Consider the following 17,632-nt stretch of genomic DNA (forward strand, 5'->3'; position numbering starts at 1 on the left):
ATGCACTATTGCCATGGTTTCAAAATTTGGAAAGCTCTTGGAATTAAATTTTGAGATGTAAAGGTTGGCTGACAAATTCACAGAAACCCTCTTTCCGACACCAACTCATAAACCCTAAGGCATCCTACAACCCCCGTGGGTGCTGATTCCTAGTTTGAAATGCTCTAACACAGGTTGGTGGAGCTCAGTGGGCTGGGACCATAAGCATTCGGGATTGTACCACTGAAAAACCGATGTCACATCAAAAAGAACGCCTTTCTTCTAATATACTGAAAAGGTTTTGTACAGGCTGGGTCCACAAGTCTTAGGGCTAGCCAATTCCGGCTCCCAGATAGTCTAAGAAGCCGGAGAAAGCTCCCTGCAGGTAAAGACCTATCCGCGCCTCCCGCACACTCTGCCGCGCCGGAAGGGAAGATTGGAGTCCTTTCCCCGCCCCCGGGGAGGGTAGGCGGGGACTAAGGACCGCACCGCCCCAGACCCACCCCCTGCGCGTGGCCCCGCCCACAGTTGCTCCTGGCCTTGCGGCCGCGTGGAAACCGGAGGCCGGGGGCGGGGCTCACCCCTTGCCCTTGGGGGTCCCCCGGGCTCCACCAATCAGCGAGCGCCCTGTTGGCCATCCGCGGCCATCCGCGCCCCTCCCTCTCCCGCCCTCCTCCGCGTCCCAGAATCCAAGATGGCGGGATCCAGGCGAAGGGGTCTCCAGGCCAGAGTTCGGCCGCTGTTCTGCGCCTTGCTGCTGTCACTCAGTCGCTTCGTCGGGGGCGACGGCGTGGGAGGAGACCCCGCGGCCGGGTTGCCACATCGCCGATTCGAGTACAAATACAGCTTCAAGGGGCCGCACCTGGTGCAGAGCGACGGGACTGTGCCCTTCTGGGCCCACGCGGGGAGTAAGCCGAGGCAGAGGGATGGGGGCCGGGTTCCTCCCCGCCTTCTGCCGCCTCTTCGCCTTTCATCCGCGGCGACACTGGTGTGCTGAGGTTCCCGTTCCAGCCGCTGCACACCATGTGCGCTGTGGAGGGGACCCTCTTGGCATCCCCTCCGCCGGGTCCCTCCTGGTTCGCACGGTTCCCTCCGCTTGTCCCCGAGTGTTTCCCTCACCCATTGTGTTCTCTCCCACCCGCCTGCTGTCTTCCCTTCTTTGATCTCGTCGGTACTTTCCATTTGATCTAGAAGTGTTTGGTTACCTCTTACACTTCCTAGCACTCAAACTCGCTTCTAGGTATCATGTTTCACAACGCCACGTCTCTAGGAGAAGTGTGCCCTAACCCCGGTCATCCTAACCTGAGACATGTTCTAGAAGCCCCCTTACTTCCTTTCCCGCTCCCCTCCCCCGCCCGCCATACACTCTTTCTTTTCTCCGGTGTTAGCAATGGTTAATGCTTCGCTTGAACCCCATGCCCACTGACGGCTCCTGAGATGGCATATATTGGTATTAGAGTAATTTTTAAGTCTTTGTATGTCAGAAGACATTCTTACACTGTTGTAACTACACATTTTCCTCTCAGTGACTTGGTGTGGTCTTTGATCTTTTCTCTTGTAGTAACACATTATGTAACTTTTTAGGAGAAGGGATGTATTTTTAGGGATTGATTGTTTCTGAACCTGAGACTAAGAATAGCATTACATTTTCAGCCCTTTAAAAAAACTGGAAACATTGAAATAATCTCTTGGGTTCATATTTTATTCACTGTCTGTATTTGGCACTCTTGTAGCTAAGAGAACCTTGCTAGAGCATTTACTTATGTGGAAGGAAACATATCTGCACTTTTTAGTGCTGATGTGTCACTGCTGACTAAGGAGTCAATCGTAGCACTTGGCATGACATAAGCTCTGTTCAGTGACCATCAGGTATACCCTTTGAACAAATGGCAAATGCCTTTATATGAGATGAGGAGCTCTGGCTGTTTGAATTCTATCTGTGTGTGTGATTAAGTAATCTTTTGTATAATAAGGTTTCTATACATCATTTTAGATTATCCGGTGCTTGAAACAAAATGTTTCATTTCTAGAAAGTAATTACTGAATAGGAAGCACCCTTTTAGGAAGGGCTGTTTCTCTCAAATTAATGTATAATTAAAAGGTGTAGCTTTCAATTTGACTTAATGACCAAGTCATTAAGTAGTTGCAGTAGAGTGCAGTTGTTTTGTTACTCAGCAGTCATTTATTATGTGCCCATGCAGCGAGGGTGTATTACTGGGCATTTGTTATCAAGGTATCTCTATTCTTGATACACAAAGGTGATGCAAATGTTATCAAACACAAGTTTTTGGAGTTTTTGTTTCTATTTGTGGAATGATGATGAATTATTCAGTAGTGTTGATAGATTTGTTCACAGATTTTCACTTCTACACGTCTCCATTGCCTGCCTGTTCTTCTATCCCTTTGCTTTTTCTCTCACATACACTACATTAGCCAATTAGTAGTCAAATGAGTTACCTTGACTTCCTTTACAGAGCCATAACCAGCTAATCTGTTCTGCTGCAGAAATGTCAAGATAATGTACCAGTAAATTAAAGCCGTGTGGCTAGAATGAATTTGAAACAAAGTATTAGTATTTTAGCCATGATTTATCTGGCTACTGGCTCTGGGAATCCCTGCTGTGGACATCCCTTGCTTTCACTGTCACTGTAGTTTTTACATAAGCCTCACTGTAACTACATTGATCATTTTGTTCTTTTCATTTTGCTCTGCAATTCGTTACTTCAAAAAGCTTAAAAGTAGAGAAATTTAAGATCTAGTTTAAACACAGCCCTTTACCTTCAACCCCAAATTAAGACCAAATCTATGGTGTTTCTCTTTCTTACCTCGAATGTTCCTTTAGTACACATCCTTACGCCCATAAGGGCAAAAAATGATAATTTGTAACCCTTTATAGCTCTCAGAGCTCTTTCACTTTCATTCTCTTGATTTGATCCTTAGTAGGCGGGTGTTATCTGTTTTATAGATGAAAAACTGATACTCAGAAAGGTTAAGGTTTTTGAAAAAGGATACATAAGTAGTAAGTGTCAGTGAAGTTGAACTCAAATCTAGGTCTTCTGATTCTGTGTTCAGTCTCTTTCCATGATGGCCACACCCCCATCCTTTGAATATTTGAAAGTAACAGTGAGCAAACAGTGACTGATCCTACTAAAGTATCTCAGCTTTCCTTCTGGTCAATTTTTTTCTACCTGTAAAGTGATATTACAGTTACAGTTGTTGTATTTCCCAGCATGAGTTTCAGAATTAGTTAATATCTGAGAGCTAGAATTGTTCAAATTTTAAGTCTGATAGGCCTTTGGTAATTACCTAGTCTAATAGGAGAAATAGCTAACATTTATTGAAACATTTAAAGCTACTTATATAGGCACTTAAATACTTATGAGGCTGTTCAAGAAATGGAGTAACTTGCCTATAGATCAAACAGCTAGTAAGTAGTAGAGCTGGGGCTTGAACCTAGCCTGGAGAGGTAAACCACCGTTTTAGGGATCACTATTTTCTCTGAGAATCTGCTGAAGAATTGCTTATTGAAGTTCAGTTGACCCTCTCCATGGAAGAATGTATATAAGTACAGTATTTTGCATATAACTTTTAGGGTGTTTATGGAATGATTGAGCCTAGCTCCTTCATTTTACAGGTAAACATATGGTGAACCCAAGAGAGTAAGAATTCTTTGCTCAAAGTCACACAGCTGAACTGAGACTAGGAACAAGTCTTTTGATTCCTAGTGGTATGTTCTCTTCACACTGTTTGAGCTTTCTAACCTTTGTAAACTAGTAAAATACATTGCAGCTTTTTTAAAAGTACAAATTTTTAAGGTTTAAAAAAGAATATTATGAGAATCAGATAGTTTGCCTTAAAGTCATAATTCCCTTTCTCCCACCCACTGTCCCTGGAATTTGTAGTGTATGAATGTAGCTTTATTTATTTATTTTTATAAGGGAGGTGTTAGCCCTAAACTTTTAAAGTTGAAGCTGTTAACATGAAACTTTTTTCCTAATAATTATTGTACAGGTTACTAAGTCTCTGTAGGTATATTTAGCAGTTTGGAAATGATTCATTGAGTTTTACCTAATTATAACTTACAGCTTTTCTTCCCTGATTTCTGTTCTAGATGCTATTCCAAGTTCAGATCAAATTCGAGTGGCACCATCTTTAAAAAGCCAAAGAGGCTCAGTGTGGACAAAGGCAAAAGCAGCCTTTGAGAACTGGGAAGTTGAGGTGACATTTCGAGTGACCGGAAGAGGTCGAATTGGAGCTGATGGCCTAGTATGATCATTTCTTTAACTTAGGAAATGTATATAAATGCATATACCACTAGCCTCTAACTTTTCCTGTTATATATTTTCAGGCAATTTGGTATACAGAAAATCAAGGCTTGGAGGGCCCTGTGTTTGGATCAGCTGATCTGTGGAATGGTGTTGGAATATTTTTTGATTCTTTTGACAATGACGGAAAGGTATATTTATTGTCAGGACTGTTACCCACTTTAATATGTCTACCAACAGAGTTGGCTGTGAGAAATAATAGCTTATTTAATGCTTTCATCAGTTTCATAGTACAGAACTCCCCAAGCTATATGGTAAATATGATAATTAGTCTTTATATAGCTGGAAATTTTTCAGTTTAATTTACATGTGCGTGATTTTTTGTACATCAACTTGAGGGCATACTAGAGCCCTGAGTCTCAACTTTGCAGTGACCCCTGCTCCCATGGCCCTATTGAATGGATGAATACAAATCTTTAGACGTAGGTGGGGAAAACAGTAGTGCTTAGAAGACTCTTACCAGTTTATTTACATAAGAACATCCAAATGCATGACTATTGCTAGCTCACATATTCATATCTGGTCATATGTTAATCATTGTTTTTGATTGGGCCTATTTTTCTGAAGATCTCTCCTAAAACGGTTAACATCAAAATGTACTTACATATTGGAAACATTAGCTTGTGGCTTAGCAGCCACAAGGTTGATGATCTTCCCATCAGCTGGTTGTTTCTCTATTAATTTTCAGGGGTGATTGTTAGCAATTTAAAGAACTTTAGTAATTCCTTGAGTGCCAAGGCCAGGTTATTTTAAAAATTTGAGTCCTAGAATCTTAGATATGTAAGTCACTTCATAGTACATCAAGAATGATGTAGAATGCTTTGATTAAAGACATTTTCAAAAATTTGTTTTCTTTATTTTTAGAAAAATAATCCTGCTATAGTAATTATAGGCAACAATGGACAAATCCATTATGACCATCAAAAGTGAGTGTGTATTTTTTACATTACTCTTGATTTCAGCTTCTTTTTGGAATCCTTGTGAAATATATTGTTTCAAATCTGAACACTTTCCAAATGAAAAAAATACTGTTCTTTTTCTTGAGACATATTTTGTAACTTAGTAGAAAGGTTTTATTTTATTTGGTTGTGTTCTAACGTTCTATCTGTGCACCATCTCAGATTCAAATATAGTATGTGTTTTTAATTTAACCTCAAATTATTTAATATTATACTTTTGAAACTTATTTGATATTATACTTTTGAAAGTTTATAGACTGTTCCTGGCTCTCATTGATGCCACTGATCATGCATTTTTGTCTTCATTAAAAGGGATCTTTAAAAAATAAAGTTGAGCCTTGATTATTAAGGCTGATGATTAAGCAATTTATGCCATCTTATTTAACTTCAATATTGCATTTTTTAAAGACTCAGTGGTTTGCAGAGATTCTAAGTGTTCTAAGTCAACCCTCTGTATTTATGTGTTCCGTATCTGTGGATTCAACCAACTGCAGATCAAAAATAATACAAATTATTTTGTATATGCAACAAGATTACAAATTTTAATATACAGTATAACAACTATTTATAGAGCATTTACATCGTATTAGGTGTGATAAGTAATCTAGAGATGATTTGAAGTATACACGAGGATGTGCACAAGTTGTATGTAAATACTATGCCATTTTATATAAGGGACTTCAGCATCTGAGGATTTTGGTATCCACAGGGGTCCTGGAACCAATGCCCTGTGGATGCTGAAGGATGACTGTATATTTAAAATGTATATAAATTAGGTATGTACATTTTTTATTTTCACGTGTTTGTTGTATAGGAAATAGCTTTTAGCCAGCGAACTGTAAGAAAGATGACTTATCCATACTGTTTTTCTGCCTTGTGAGTTTCAGCCCTGGTAGTTCATCATAACTCCCTGTGGAGCTATTTAAAATGGAGGTGCCTAGGCCACCTCCTTTTGATTCTGCTTCAGTTGATTTGGAGTGGAATCTACATATTAAAAGTCCAGTGGGTGATTCATGTTTTTGCCCTAGGGTAGAGATTCACTGCCTTAGTCTCATGTAGTCTCATGTAGTCTTTTGAGTAAATAAAATAAAATAACTCAAGACTTTTTCATAACTTGGTATTATTTTAATCTTCCTGAATTTTTAAATATTGAAAAGCTGAGTGTCTTCTTTATTTTCCTTTCTCTTATACTATAGTGATGGTGCTAGTCAAGCTTTAGCAAGTTGCCAGAGGGACTTTCGTAATAAACCCTATCCTGTCCGAGCAAAGATTATCTATTACCAGAAAACATTGACAGTAAGTAACATTTATTTAGAGAGAATCAAATAAACATTGTTATAGTATGACTTTCCATGTTGAATTTTTGATAGAAATTAAATGCACTTAAATTTGGATATTGCTTACATACTCATGATTGTTACTCTAAGACGGCAGAAGAGTGGTCATCTGTTGTAAACCCCTGATGGTAGGTTTCCATTTAGTCAGCAAATGTTTAAGCACCCTACTGTATAGCACATGTGAGAGATACATATATCGAATGATCGATTGATCGATCGATTGATAAATAATCTCCAAGCCTTTAGGATATAAATATGAGTAAGACAGACAGACTTTCTCCCCAGAGAGCTTATAGCCTAACAGAGGACACACATATGTAGCATTCCTATGCTGTGTAATAAATGCTACGTTCAGACACTATCAGGCGGTCCTGTGGTTAGAATCCTGTAACCGCCAGGTGGAGGTGGGGAAGGGCAGGAACATTTTCTCAGGGTTGAGCTGTGCCCTCCAAGGAGATCAGGAAGTTCCTGGGTAGGGGGAAGAGGGGGTGTGTGTGTGTGTGTGTGTGTGTGTGTGTGTGTGCGCGCGTGCAGGTGAGTGGGTGTACTCCAAGCATAGAAAGCAGGCTTAGGCACTTGAGAGAACTTGAAATATTTTGGAAAGACATGTAATTTGGTATGGCTGGGAGATAGAAGAGATCAGTGAGCAGTGAGGTTGAAAGGTTGGCAGTAACAGGCCTTGCACAACTTCCTGTAGTTTATCCTATAAGAAACTTTTAAAAACGTTTAAAGAGTTTTAAGCAGGAAAAGAAATGAGCAGATTTGCGATTTAGAAAGATGACTTAGGTCCCAGTATTCTTAGTACCTGTTTTCTTGGGGTTGGGGGTGAACACAGTTGTTGAGTCAAGGATAGTTCCTGAATCTAGCCAGTTGGACAGCTAATTGGTACTATTTACTAGCAAAGCAGCAGCACATTTGTTTGTGTTTTATCTGTTTGGGGGAGGAATGGGAAATCAGAGGGTTGTTAATGAGTTTAGTTGTAGATAAATTGAGGTTAGGGTAATATATAGGTGGATATATCTGACTGGCAATTATGATAACTAAGATCACTATGCATTGTAAACTTTGCTTTTTAAAGATGCCATCAATACCTGGTTATATAATACTTAAAAGCAAAAAAATATAGTGTATGAATTTTTCTTTCACCTAAATCATGAGCTAGCCTTACACTCCTGGGTCTAAAACTCTGAGATTAGTACTTTGGAAAACTATATTGGCTCTGTCTTAATTCCAAGCTAATTTAGAGATCTTAGAATAGAGCAAGTATCCAGTCTATTATGATTAACTTGGGTTTTAATTCCACTGTAATTATTCACCCTGTACAATTTCATTAGAGTCATCAGTAAGTCTTGCTTACCTGCATGTGGCAAAGCCCAGACATCAAGCATGGTGGGTGCAGACTGCCCATGTGACCCAACATCGTGAGGCTGTGAGCCCTGGCAGCACTCCAGAACAATAACCTTGCAAAATGTACTCACCAAAAAGGGTTTCACAATTGGATGAGATTGGGCACTACTCTTGCATATTAGCACATTAAAGATTTCTTTATGAAGGATCCTTTATAAAGAAAGGATAAATAAACCTTTATTAAACCTCATGTTTCCCAGACTGACTTAACTATGGAATTCTTTTTCACCTAGTATCTATGAGTGATCATGGAGCTAGTGTTTTCACCTAATATCTATGAGTGATCATGGAGCTAGTGTTTTCACCTAATATCTATGAGTGATCATGGAGCTAGTGTTTTTGAGTACACGTTTTGGAGAGACTGGCTGGACACCTGACTGCTACTTATTGGTTCTCGCCTCTCTGTGCATTTGCTCAGTCTGGTAATAATTCCTTTTCTTTCTACTTGGTAAAGTCATACTCAGCTTTGAGCACACAAATTCAGATCCCTTTTCCATCAGATTTCCTAAACAGCTCATAATGATCTGTCTCTCCTAAACTCTTATTTTTTTTTTCTCTAATGCTTATTTGGCCTTGAGACGTGTTGTATTGACTTGCTTATTAGCTATATGTATGTCTTTTCTTATCAATATGATTGTAAACTTCTCACAATAGGCATTATATCCTATATTTCTTCTAGTTCCTAATATTGTACCCATGTTAAGTACTCAAGAAGTGTTTATTTTAATGAGTACTTTCACCCTAGCTTGTCCCAGTTGTTTCCACATTGGAGAGGAAAACAAAGTAAGAGGAGGTTGGAAGCAATAAGTGCTGTTGGTGGGGGAAACACAGTCAAAGCAAGACATCTTCAGTATTGCAAGTATAGTCTTTAACAATGGTTTGAAACCATAAGGTGAATAAGGAAGGTTATTGATGATCTCATAAAGAAGTATTAATCAGCAGACAGTTTGTACCCAGGCTTTCAGTTACAGTCCTTCCTAACATTCCTGCTAACTCAGAGTACAATGAAATGTGTTATGTCCTTTAAAAAAAAAAATGGAACTAGAAAATGAAGACTTCTGCTGGATTTTCAGTTTGTTAGAAATCAAGGAGAAAAGTACTGAACAATTGGAGGATTTTAATATTGTAGTTTGAATGTAATAACCCACAGTCTTTTTAAGACTCAAAGGCAAATAACTTCCTGATTGTTGATTCTAATTTAAAAGGCTCTGTGGCGGAGGACCAGTTGTAAATGATATAAAATGAAATAGGAATATTACTAAACAGAGGAAACAAATATTAATATGAACCAAATTCTAAATGATCTTTTAAAATTGATTATTTTAAACTACTTTTTAGTTCACATTTCCATCCTACAATATATAGAGAGTAACTCTTCATATTGACAGATTTTATTCTCTTGCTGAAAATTTGAACAGAATACTATAACATTTTGCCTCTGTGACTGAATCTTAAGTCTCTGACAAAATTTTGACTCTAGAAGTAATGACACAAGTGCCCTTACTCTGGTGCCATGGTCCTGCTCCTTCTGCATCCACCCTGAACCTCAGTGACTGTTGTTTAGGGTGGGACTCGTGAGAGGGTTGTTGGAAGTGAAATGTATTGAAGAAGCTGAACCACTGCTTGACTGGGATAATGAGAAAAGCATTCATGTGTCAGGTGGTCCAGTGCTTGCCTAGGATTCTAAGATTCTGCCAAGAAATTTAGGGTCATTCCTTCAAATACACATTTTGCAGAGTAGAAACATACATCTTTTTAGTTTTTTCCTTCTGTGCCTTGTCAGTGTGACTTCTGTCACTTTTGCTCTCTGCTAACCTGTGACAGTCCAGTTACCTCACTAATTTAATTCAGAGGAGCTCACTACTTGTTGAGGCAATCTATTTAATTTTCAACCAGCAGCAGGTAAAATTGTAAATTTAACCTCTTGGTTTTAGCTGTCACTGGAATCTGAAAACAAGTCTGATCCCTCTACTGCATGAACCATTCCAAGAGAGTAATGGTGACTCCCTAGGTCTTCTTGAGAGAAGGCAAACCACATTCTATTTTAGAAAAGTTTTCATAGAAAGTTAGCAGATTTTTCTCTCTTTTAACGTTTGACACATAGTGGGGCAAAAATTTTTTTAAGTAAAATATTATATATTGACACCAAGTAAAAAACATTATTTTAAATTACCGTTTGTAATTAATGAAATAAAATTGAATAGTATTAGTCATAAAATGGATTAATTGAAATTTATTTTCTAATGTCTTTTGTAAAAGCTATAGCTATGATATATCTTTCTAGGTAATGATCAATAATGGCTTTACACCAGATAAAAATGATTATGAATTTTGTGCCAAAGTGGAAAATATGATTATCCCTGCACAAGGGCATTTTGGAATATCTGCTGCAACTGGAGGTCTTGCAGGTAAATCTTGCAGTCTGATAATATTAAAAGTTTGTGAATTGTGTTTTATTGGGAATAGTGTATTAGGGATATGTAGACTTGTTTATACTAATAACTTTTTAAGACTGTTTGGAACCTTCCCATTGCCTGCTGTGCCAGTCTTTTGGTCTGTTGAGATTGCTTATTTTCTACTTATATTGTTCTGTAGGTGTACAGTTAACTGGGGCTGTATACAAGTGTGTAAATTAGAGCATCAGTTTGGGTGCTATTTTATAGTGAAGGAGACATATTTAAAGGCTATCAAAGTCAGCAGGCTTAAAAGCTGCAGATCAAACCACATGACAATTAACTAAAATGGCAATCTTGGCTAGTCATATCCACAAAAAGGTTAATTGCCAAGTGTTTTAGGATCCTGATCATTGTCACATCACATATAAATGAATTTGGCAACCTAAGGAAAGGTTATTTGGCACCTAAACTTTAAACAAAAACATAGTTACCATTTTTTTCCACATAAGGTGACAAATTACCATTCAATGTCAATGCCATTTTATGTTTATATGATACATTGTAGTTTTAAATATTTTCAAATACATGGATTGTTCCAGACAACCCAGAGAAGAAGGGAGGGAAGATCATATTTTCCATATTTTTAGAAGAACTTGCCAAATTTTAGCTGAAAGAAATTTCTGAAGATCGTGTGGCCAATTAATGGTCAGCCTCAGGCAGGACTCGGCCAGGATTTCTGACTCCAGGTTCAGTGCCCTATTACATAACACAGTTTCTTAATCTACACTACAGTATTGTAGTTTTCTTTTTAATCTGTCTACATCTCTAGGTTCCATAAAAACAGTACAAAGCATAAAGATTGCTGTACGCTTGATATTAATTGCTCTTGATTGGTGGATGCGACTAACCAGGATTGGTATTTTAGTTAAGAGTTAGAAGGTTTGATTTGCTGAGCTGGTGCTTTTGGCTTAAACAGCTTGAATTTGATTTTTTGATACAATTTTCAGTAAGATAAAATTATTAATATCTTCCATGTGAGAGAAACAAATAAAGTAAGACAAAAAGTGGTATGCGCTCTAAGAAAGGTTCAGAGACATACAGGTACCAGCAGTATGTGGAGACCAGGATTTTGTCTCATTTGTCTGGGACGTTGTCCGTGAAGGAGATATGTGGGAAACCATGGAGGATCTTGGTACCAGAATAAGGAGTTTGGACTTTTGACCCTTCATTTGTTTGTTCATTTCTTATCAGACATTGATTAAACATCTGTTATATGTTAAGCATTGCTAAATGTTCTGATTTAGGGTTTAAGAAAGTGAGTTTTGGGTTATTTCTAATATAAATCTTTCAGGTGAATTTTTGTCTCTAAGCTCACAAGGTGCCATTGCCCTTACCAAATTAGAGCTAATTTTTGTTAATTCCCTCCCTGGTTATTTTTATTTAAAGCAATAAGTACTGATAAAATACATTTACAATGATAAAAGTAATCTCCTATGGAACTTTTTCAGACTTTTTTTTTTTTTTTTTAATTTGTAGATGACCATGATGTCCTTTCTTTTCTGACTTTCCAGTTGACTGAACCTGGAAAAGAGCCGGTAATTTTACACATTTTTTCAAAAACTTTATCAGTTTAGTGGTTTTGCCTTTTAGCTGAATGTTTGGGAAGACTAACTTAGGTTTGGATCGTTTCTGCCAGTTACTGCTATATGGTCTTGTGCAAGTGACTGAACCTCTGTAACGCTTCATTTCTTAATTGCTAAAACAGAGATGTTTGTACTGGCCACCTCAGGATACTGAAGGATTGAGACAGTGCACTTACAGCAAGTGCTCAGTAAATGGTAGTGGTTATTATTAGAGGCAAGAGTAGGCTGGGTGCAGTGGCTCATGCCTGTAATCCTAGCATTTTGGGAGGCTGAGATGGGCAGATCACCTGAGGTCAGGAGTTTGAGACCAGCCTGACCAACATGGTGAAACCCCGTCTCTACTAAAAAATACAAAATTAGCCAGGCGTGGTGGTGCACACCTGTAGTTCCAGCTGCTCAGGAGGCTGAGGCTGGAGAATCGCTTGAACCTGGGAGGGAGAGGTTGCAGTAAGCTGAGGTGAAGACACTGCACTTCAGCCTGGGCGACAGAGTAGGACTCCAGCTCAAAAAAGAAAAAAAAGGGGGGACCCAGTGCAGTGGCTCACGCCTATAATCCTAACACTTTGGGAGGCCGAGGTGGGCAGATTTCTTAAACTGAGGGGTTCAAAACCAGCCTGGATGACACAGTGAAACCCCGTCTCTACTAAAAAATACAAAAAAATTAGCCGGGCCTGGCGGCAGGCACCTGTTATCCTAGCTACTCGGGAAGCTGAGGAAGGAGAATTGCTTGAACCTGGGAGGCAGAGGTTGCAGCAAGCTGAGATCACGATTCTGCGCTCCAGCCTGAGTGACAGAGTGAGACTCTGTCTCAAAAAGAAAGAGAGAGTAAATTTGCTATCATTTAAGTCAAGAAGGAATGTATTTTTATGTTAACCTTTCAGCTAGTGGTAGAATAGTTAAAATGAGAAAAATAACATATATAGAGGTATCTGAATGATTTTCTTATCTTTTTTATGATCTATTCCAAAACTCCAAAAAAAGCCCACACCAGATAAAGAAATTTCAGAAAAGGAAAAAGAGAAGTATCAGGAGGAATTTGAGCACTTTCAACAAGAATTGGATAAAAAAAAAGAGGAATTCCAGAAGGGCCACCCCGACCTCCAAGGGCAGCCTGGTGAGTTGTAGCAAAGCTGGCATGGGTGCTGCAGCAGGGCTGGGGACTGATGATCATGGATGCTTGAGTCTCTGTTGCCTGGCTCATCCCTGCTCTCTGAACGGGCACATTCCAAGTGATTTCTGGAAACAATTTAGGAGCAAATCTTTAGTCTTTAAGAGTCGGGAGACTGGCATTTTTGTCAGTGAGAATGTGGCTTAGTCATGTATGAAATAGAGAGTACCATGGTTATTTGGACGAATGGAACCACTAGAGTGAAAGCTCCCTGACAACAGGGATTTTGTTTGCTGTATTCACTGCTGTGTCCAGTAAGCCTAAAAAGAAGTCCAAAACAATGCTAACCTAGTAGTTCAGGTTCAGTAAATATTTTTTGAATGAAATCATCAAAAGTTTATGTTTTTGCTTTTAGTGACACATTTTTACCTTATAGTGTGGAGGTAATCCTTAAAATCTATCAAAACTGTTATGAAAGTAATGTGACATGATACCTGCTTCTCCTCCCCATACTACTCAATAGAATCCTGGACTGTATAGATAAAAATTATAAAATACTAGTCTAAGCCAATGTTATTAAGAACTTGAGTGTGCTAATGTCAAAAAGAAAACATTTTAAGGCCAAATTGAGGGACTTTATATTATCTGCTAGCTTTTTATGTGAATTGTTCCCTGGCAGCGTAAGGGATCAAAGGTGTACTTAATAAAGGCTGTGGCTAGCATTTGAACTCTATGTAGTATGCAGTTCTCTTAATGATCAACAGTATGAGTCAGACTTAATGAATTGAAAAATGAATCATAAAGGTCATTCTTATTTTGAATTTGTTTTAAACATCATCACATACAATTTGTGAGTATATCCTGAAGCTGACTGTAGTGTTTGAAAAGTATGGTTTGGTAAATTTTGACAAATGTGTATACCCATTTAACCATCACCCAGATCAGTGAACAGAACATTTTTATCATCCCAGAAAGTTCCCTCATGCCTCCTTAAAGTCAGCCACCTTCTCCACAGAGCCCATCACTATTTTTATTGTTATCACTGTAGATTAGTTCTGCCTATTCCTATAAGTAGAATCACACAGTGCATATAAAAGAGAAATATTTTTCAATTTTTATTTTATTTAACTTTTTATGTATTTAGGGGGTACAAGTGCAGATTTCTTATATGCTTGTGTCACATAGTGGTGAAGTTTGGGGATTTAGTGTACCTCTCACCCTAATGAACATGGTACTCAGTGGGTAATTTTCAACCTTCATTCACCTCCCACATTTTGTAGTTTCCAGGGTCCGTTATTCTGCTCCATATGTCCATTTGTACCCATTGTTTAGCTTTCACGTATAAGTGAAAATATATGGTATTTGACTTTCTAAGTCATTTCACTTGGGATAATGGCTTCCAGTTCCATCCATGTTGCTGCAAAAGACATGATTTCATTCTTATTTTATGGCTGAGTAGTAGTCTATAGTATATACACACATATATATGCACACATGCCACATTTTCTTTATCAAGTTCTCTGTTGATGGACACTTAGGTTGATTCGATATCTTTGCTGTTTTAAACAGGGCTGCGATAAATGAATGAGTGCAGGTATCTTTTTGATATAATGATTTCTTTCCCTTCGGGTAAATACCCAGTAGAGTAGTAGAATTGCTGGATCAAACGGTAATTCTAATTTTAGTTCTTTGAGAATTCTCCATACTATTTTCTGTGAAGGTTGTACTAACTTACATTCCCACCAACAGCATACAGGCATTCTCTTTTCTCCACATCCTTGACAACATCTGTTGTCTTTTGACTTTTTAGTAATGGCCATTGTGATTTATGTAAGATAGTATCTCATTGTGGTTTTAATTTGGATTTTTTTGATGATTAGTGATGTTGAGCATTTTTTCATTTATTTGTTGGCCACTTGTGTGTCTTCTTTTGAAAAATATCTGTTCATGCTCTTTGCCCAGTTTTTTAATGGGCTTTTTGTTTTTCACTTGAGTTGTGAGTTCCTTGAAGATTCTGGATATTAGCCCTTCATTGCATGCATAGTTTGCAAATATTTTATCCCATTCTGTAGGTTAGATTACTGTGTTGATTGTTTCTTTTGCTGTGTAGAAGCTTTTTAGCTTTAAGTCCCATTTGTCTATTTTTGTTTTTCTTGTGTTTGCCTTTGAGGACTTGGTCTAAATTCTTTACCTAGGCCAATATGCAGAAGAGACTTTCCTCAGTTTTCTTTTAGGATTTGTATGGTTTCAGGTGTTGTGTTTAGATCTTTAATCCATCTTGAGTTAATTTTTGCATATGGTGAGAAGTATGGGTCCACTTGCATTCTTCTATATATAGCTATTCAATTTTTTCAGCACTGTTTATTGAATAGGGTGTCTTTCCGCCAGTATATATTTTTGTTGACTTTGTTGAAGATAAGTTGGTTGTAGGTCTGTGGGTTTATTTCTTGGTCCTCTGTTCTGTTCCATTGACTTATGTGTCTGTTTTCATACCAGTATTGTGCTGGTTTGGTTACTTTAGCCTTGTAGTATAATCTGAAGTCAGGTAATATGATGCCTCCAGGTTTATGCCTTTTGCTTAGCATTGCTTTGGCTATTTGGGCTCCTTTTTGTTCTGTATGAATTTTAGGAATTTTTTTCTAATTCTGTGAAAAATGACATTAGTAATTTGATAGGGAGTGTCTAGAACTAGTAGATGGCTTTGGGCATTATGATCCTTTTAATAATATTGATTTCTTCCAATTCATGAGCATGGGATGCTTTTCCATTTGTTTGTGTCATCTACCATTTCTCTCATTGTTGTTTTGAAGTTCTGCTTATAGAGAGCTTTCCCCTCCTTGGTTAAATGTATTTCTAGGTGATTTATTTTTCTTTCAGCTGTTGTAGATGGAATTGCGTTCTTGATTTGTCCTTGGTGAGATCATTATCAGTATATGAAAATGCTACTGATTTCTATACATTAATTTTTTATCTTAAAACATTACTGAATTCCTTTATCAAATCTAAGAGTTTTTTTGGTGAAGTCATTAGGGTTTTTTAGATAAAAGATCATATCATTAGTGAAAAGGGATAACGTTACTTTCTCATTTCCAGTTTGAATGCCTTTTATTTTCTTCTCTTGCCTGATTGCTCTGGTGAAGACTTCTAGTATTATGTTTTTACACATAAAAGTGATAAAAGTGGGCATCCTTATCCTGTTCCAGTTCTTAAAGGGAATGTTTTCAACTTTTCCCTGTTAAGTGTGATACTGGCTGTGGGTTTGTCATATGTGGCCTTTATTATGTTGAGGTCTGTTCATTGGGGATTTTTATCGTGAAGGGATGATGAATTTTATTGAATGCCCTTTCTGAGTCTGTTGAAATGATCATGTTTTTTGTTCTTAATTCTGTTTATGTGGTGTATCATATATATAGATTTTTTGTATTGTTGAACCCTTCTTGCATCCCTGGGATAAATCCCACCTGATCGTGCTGTATTATCTTTTTGATGTGCTGTAGGATTCGTTTTGCTGGTATTCTGTTAAGGATTTTTGCATCTTTGTTCATCAGGGATATTGGTCTGTAGTTTTCTGTTTTTTGTGGCCTTGTCTGGTTTTGGTATCAGGGTCATACCACCTTCATAGAATGAGTTAGGGAGAATTCTCTTCTCAAAGTTTTGGAATAATTTCAGGAGAATTGGTTTTTCTTGATATGTTTGATAGAATTCAGCTATAAATCCATCTAGTCCTGGCTGTTAAGATTTTTTTTTTTTTTTTTTTTTTTACTACTGATTGAGTCTTGCTACTCATTATTGATGTGTTCAGGAGTTCTGTTTCTTCCTGTTTCGATCTCAGAAAGTTGTATGTTTCCAGGAACTAACCCATTTCCTCTAGGTTTTCTAGTTTGTGAGCGTATAGTTGTTCAAATAGTTTCTGATGATCGTTTGTATATTTGTGGAATCTGTTGTAATGTCTCCTTTTCTTCCGATTGTGTTTATTTGGATCGTCTCCCTTTTCTTGCCTAGTCTAGCTAGCGGTTTATCGATTTTGTCTATGTTTTCAAGGAACCAGCTTTTTGTTTTGTTGATCCTTTATTAATTTCTTTGTCTCTTTCATTTAGCTTTGCCCTTATCTTTGTTATTTATTTTCTTCTGTTAACTTTGGGTTTGGTTTGTTCTTGGTTTTCTAGTTTCCTGAGGTATAATGTTAGATTGTTTTGATCTTTCCACTTTCTGATGTAGGCATTTAATGCTGTAAACTGCCCTCTTCACACTGCTTTTTTTGCTGTTTTGGTGTGTTGTTTTTCCATTTTCATTCACTTCAAGAAATTTTTACATTTATGTCTTAATTTCTTTATTGACAAAGTGAATGTTCGGGAGCATGCTGTTTAATTTCCATGTGTGTGTTTAGTTTCTGAACTTCCTCTTAGTATTGATTTCTAGATTCACACCATTGTGGTCTAAGTCACTTGATATGATTCTGATTCTCAAAATTTGCTAAG

The 17,632-nt window shown here is 37.7% G+C and overlaps 1 protein-coding gene across 1 annotated transcript in view; it reads left to right on the forward strand.

Annotated features, from left to right (window-relative positions):
• The first annotated feature begins 509 nt into the window (after positions 1-509).
• Positions 510-17,632, forward strand: part of LMAN1 (lectin, mannose binding 1) — a 32,570-nt gene continuing 15,447 nt past the window's right edge. Inside the window, exons 1-8 of the mRNA XM_050767157.1 lie at positions 510-887; positions 4,091-4,245; positions 4,328-4,435; positions 5,169-5,230; positions 6,460-6,559; positions 10,292-10,415; positions 11,940-11,998; positions 13,028-13,160. Coding sequence (XP_050623114.1) covers positions 674-887; positions 4,091-4,245; positions 4,328-4,435; positions 5,169-5,230; positions 6,460-6,559; positions 10,292-10,415; positions 11,940-11,998; positions 13,028-13,160 — 955 coding nt within the window. The 5' untranslated portion in view covers positions 510-673. The remainder of the gene's footprint in view (positions 888-4,090; positions 4,246-4,327; positions 4,436-5,168; positions 5,231-6,459; positions 6,560-10,291; positions 10,416-11,939; positions 11,999-13,027; positions 13,161-17,632) is intronic.

This window comes from Macaca thibetana, chromosome 18 (genome assembly GCF_024542745.1).
Source record: "Macaca thibetana thibetana isolate TM-01 chromosome 18, ASM2454274v1, whole genome shotgun sequence".
Lineage (NCBI taxonomy): Eukaryota > Metazoa > Chordata > Mammalia > Primates > Cercopithecidae > Macaca > Macaca thibetana.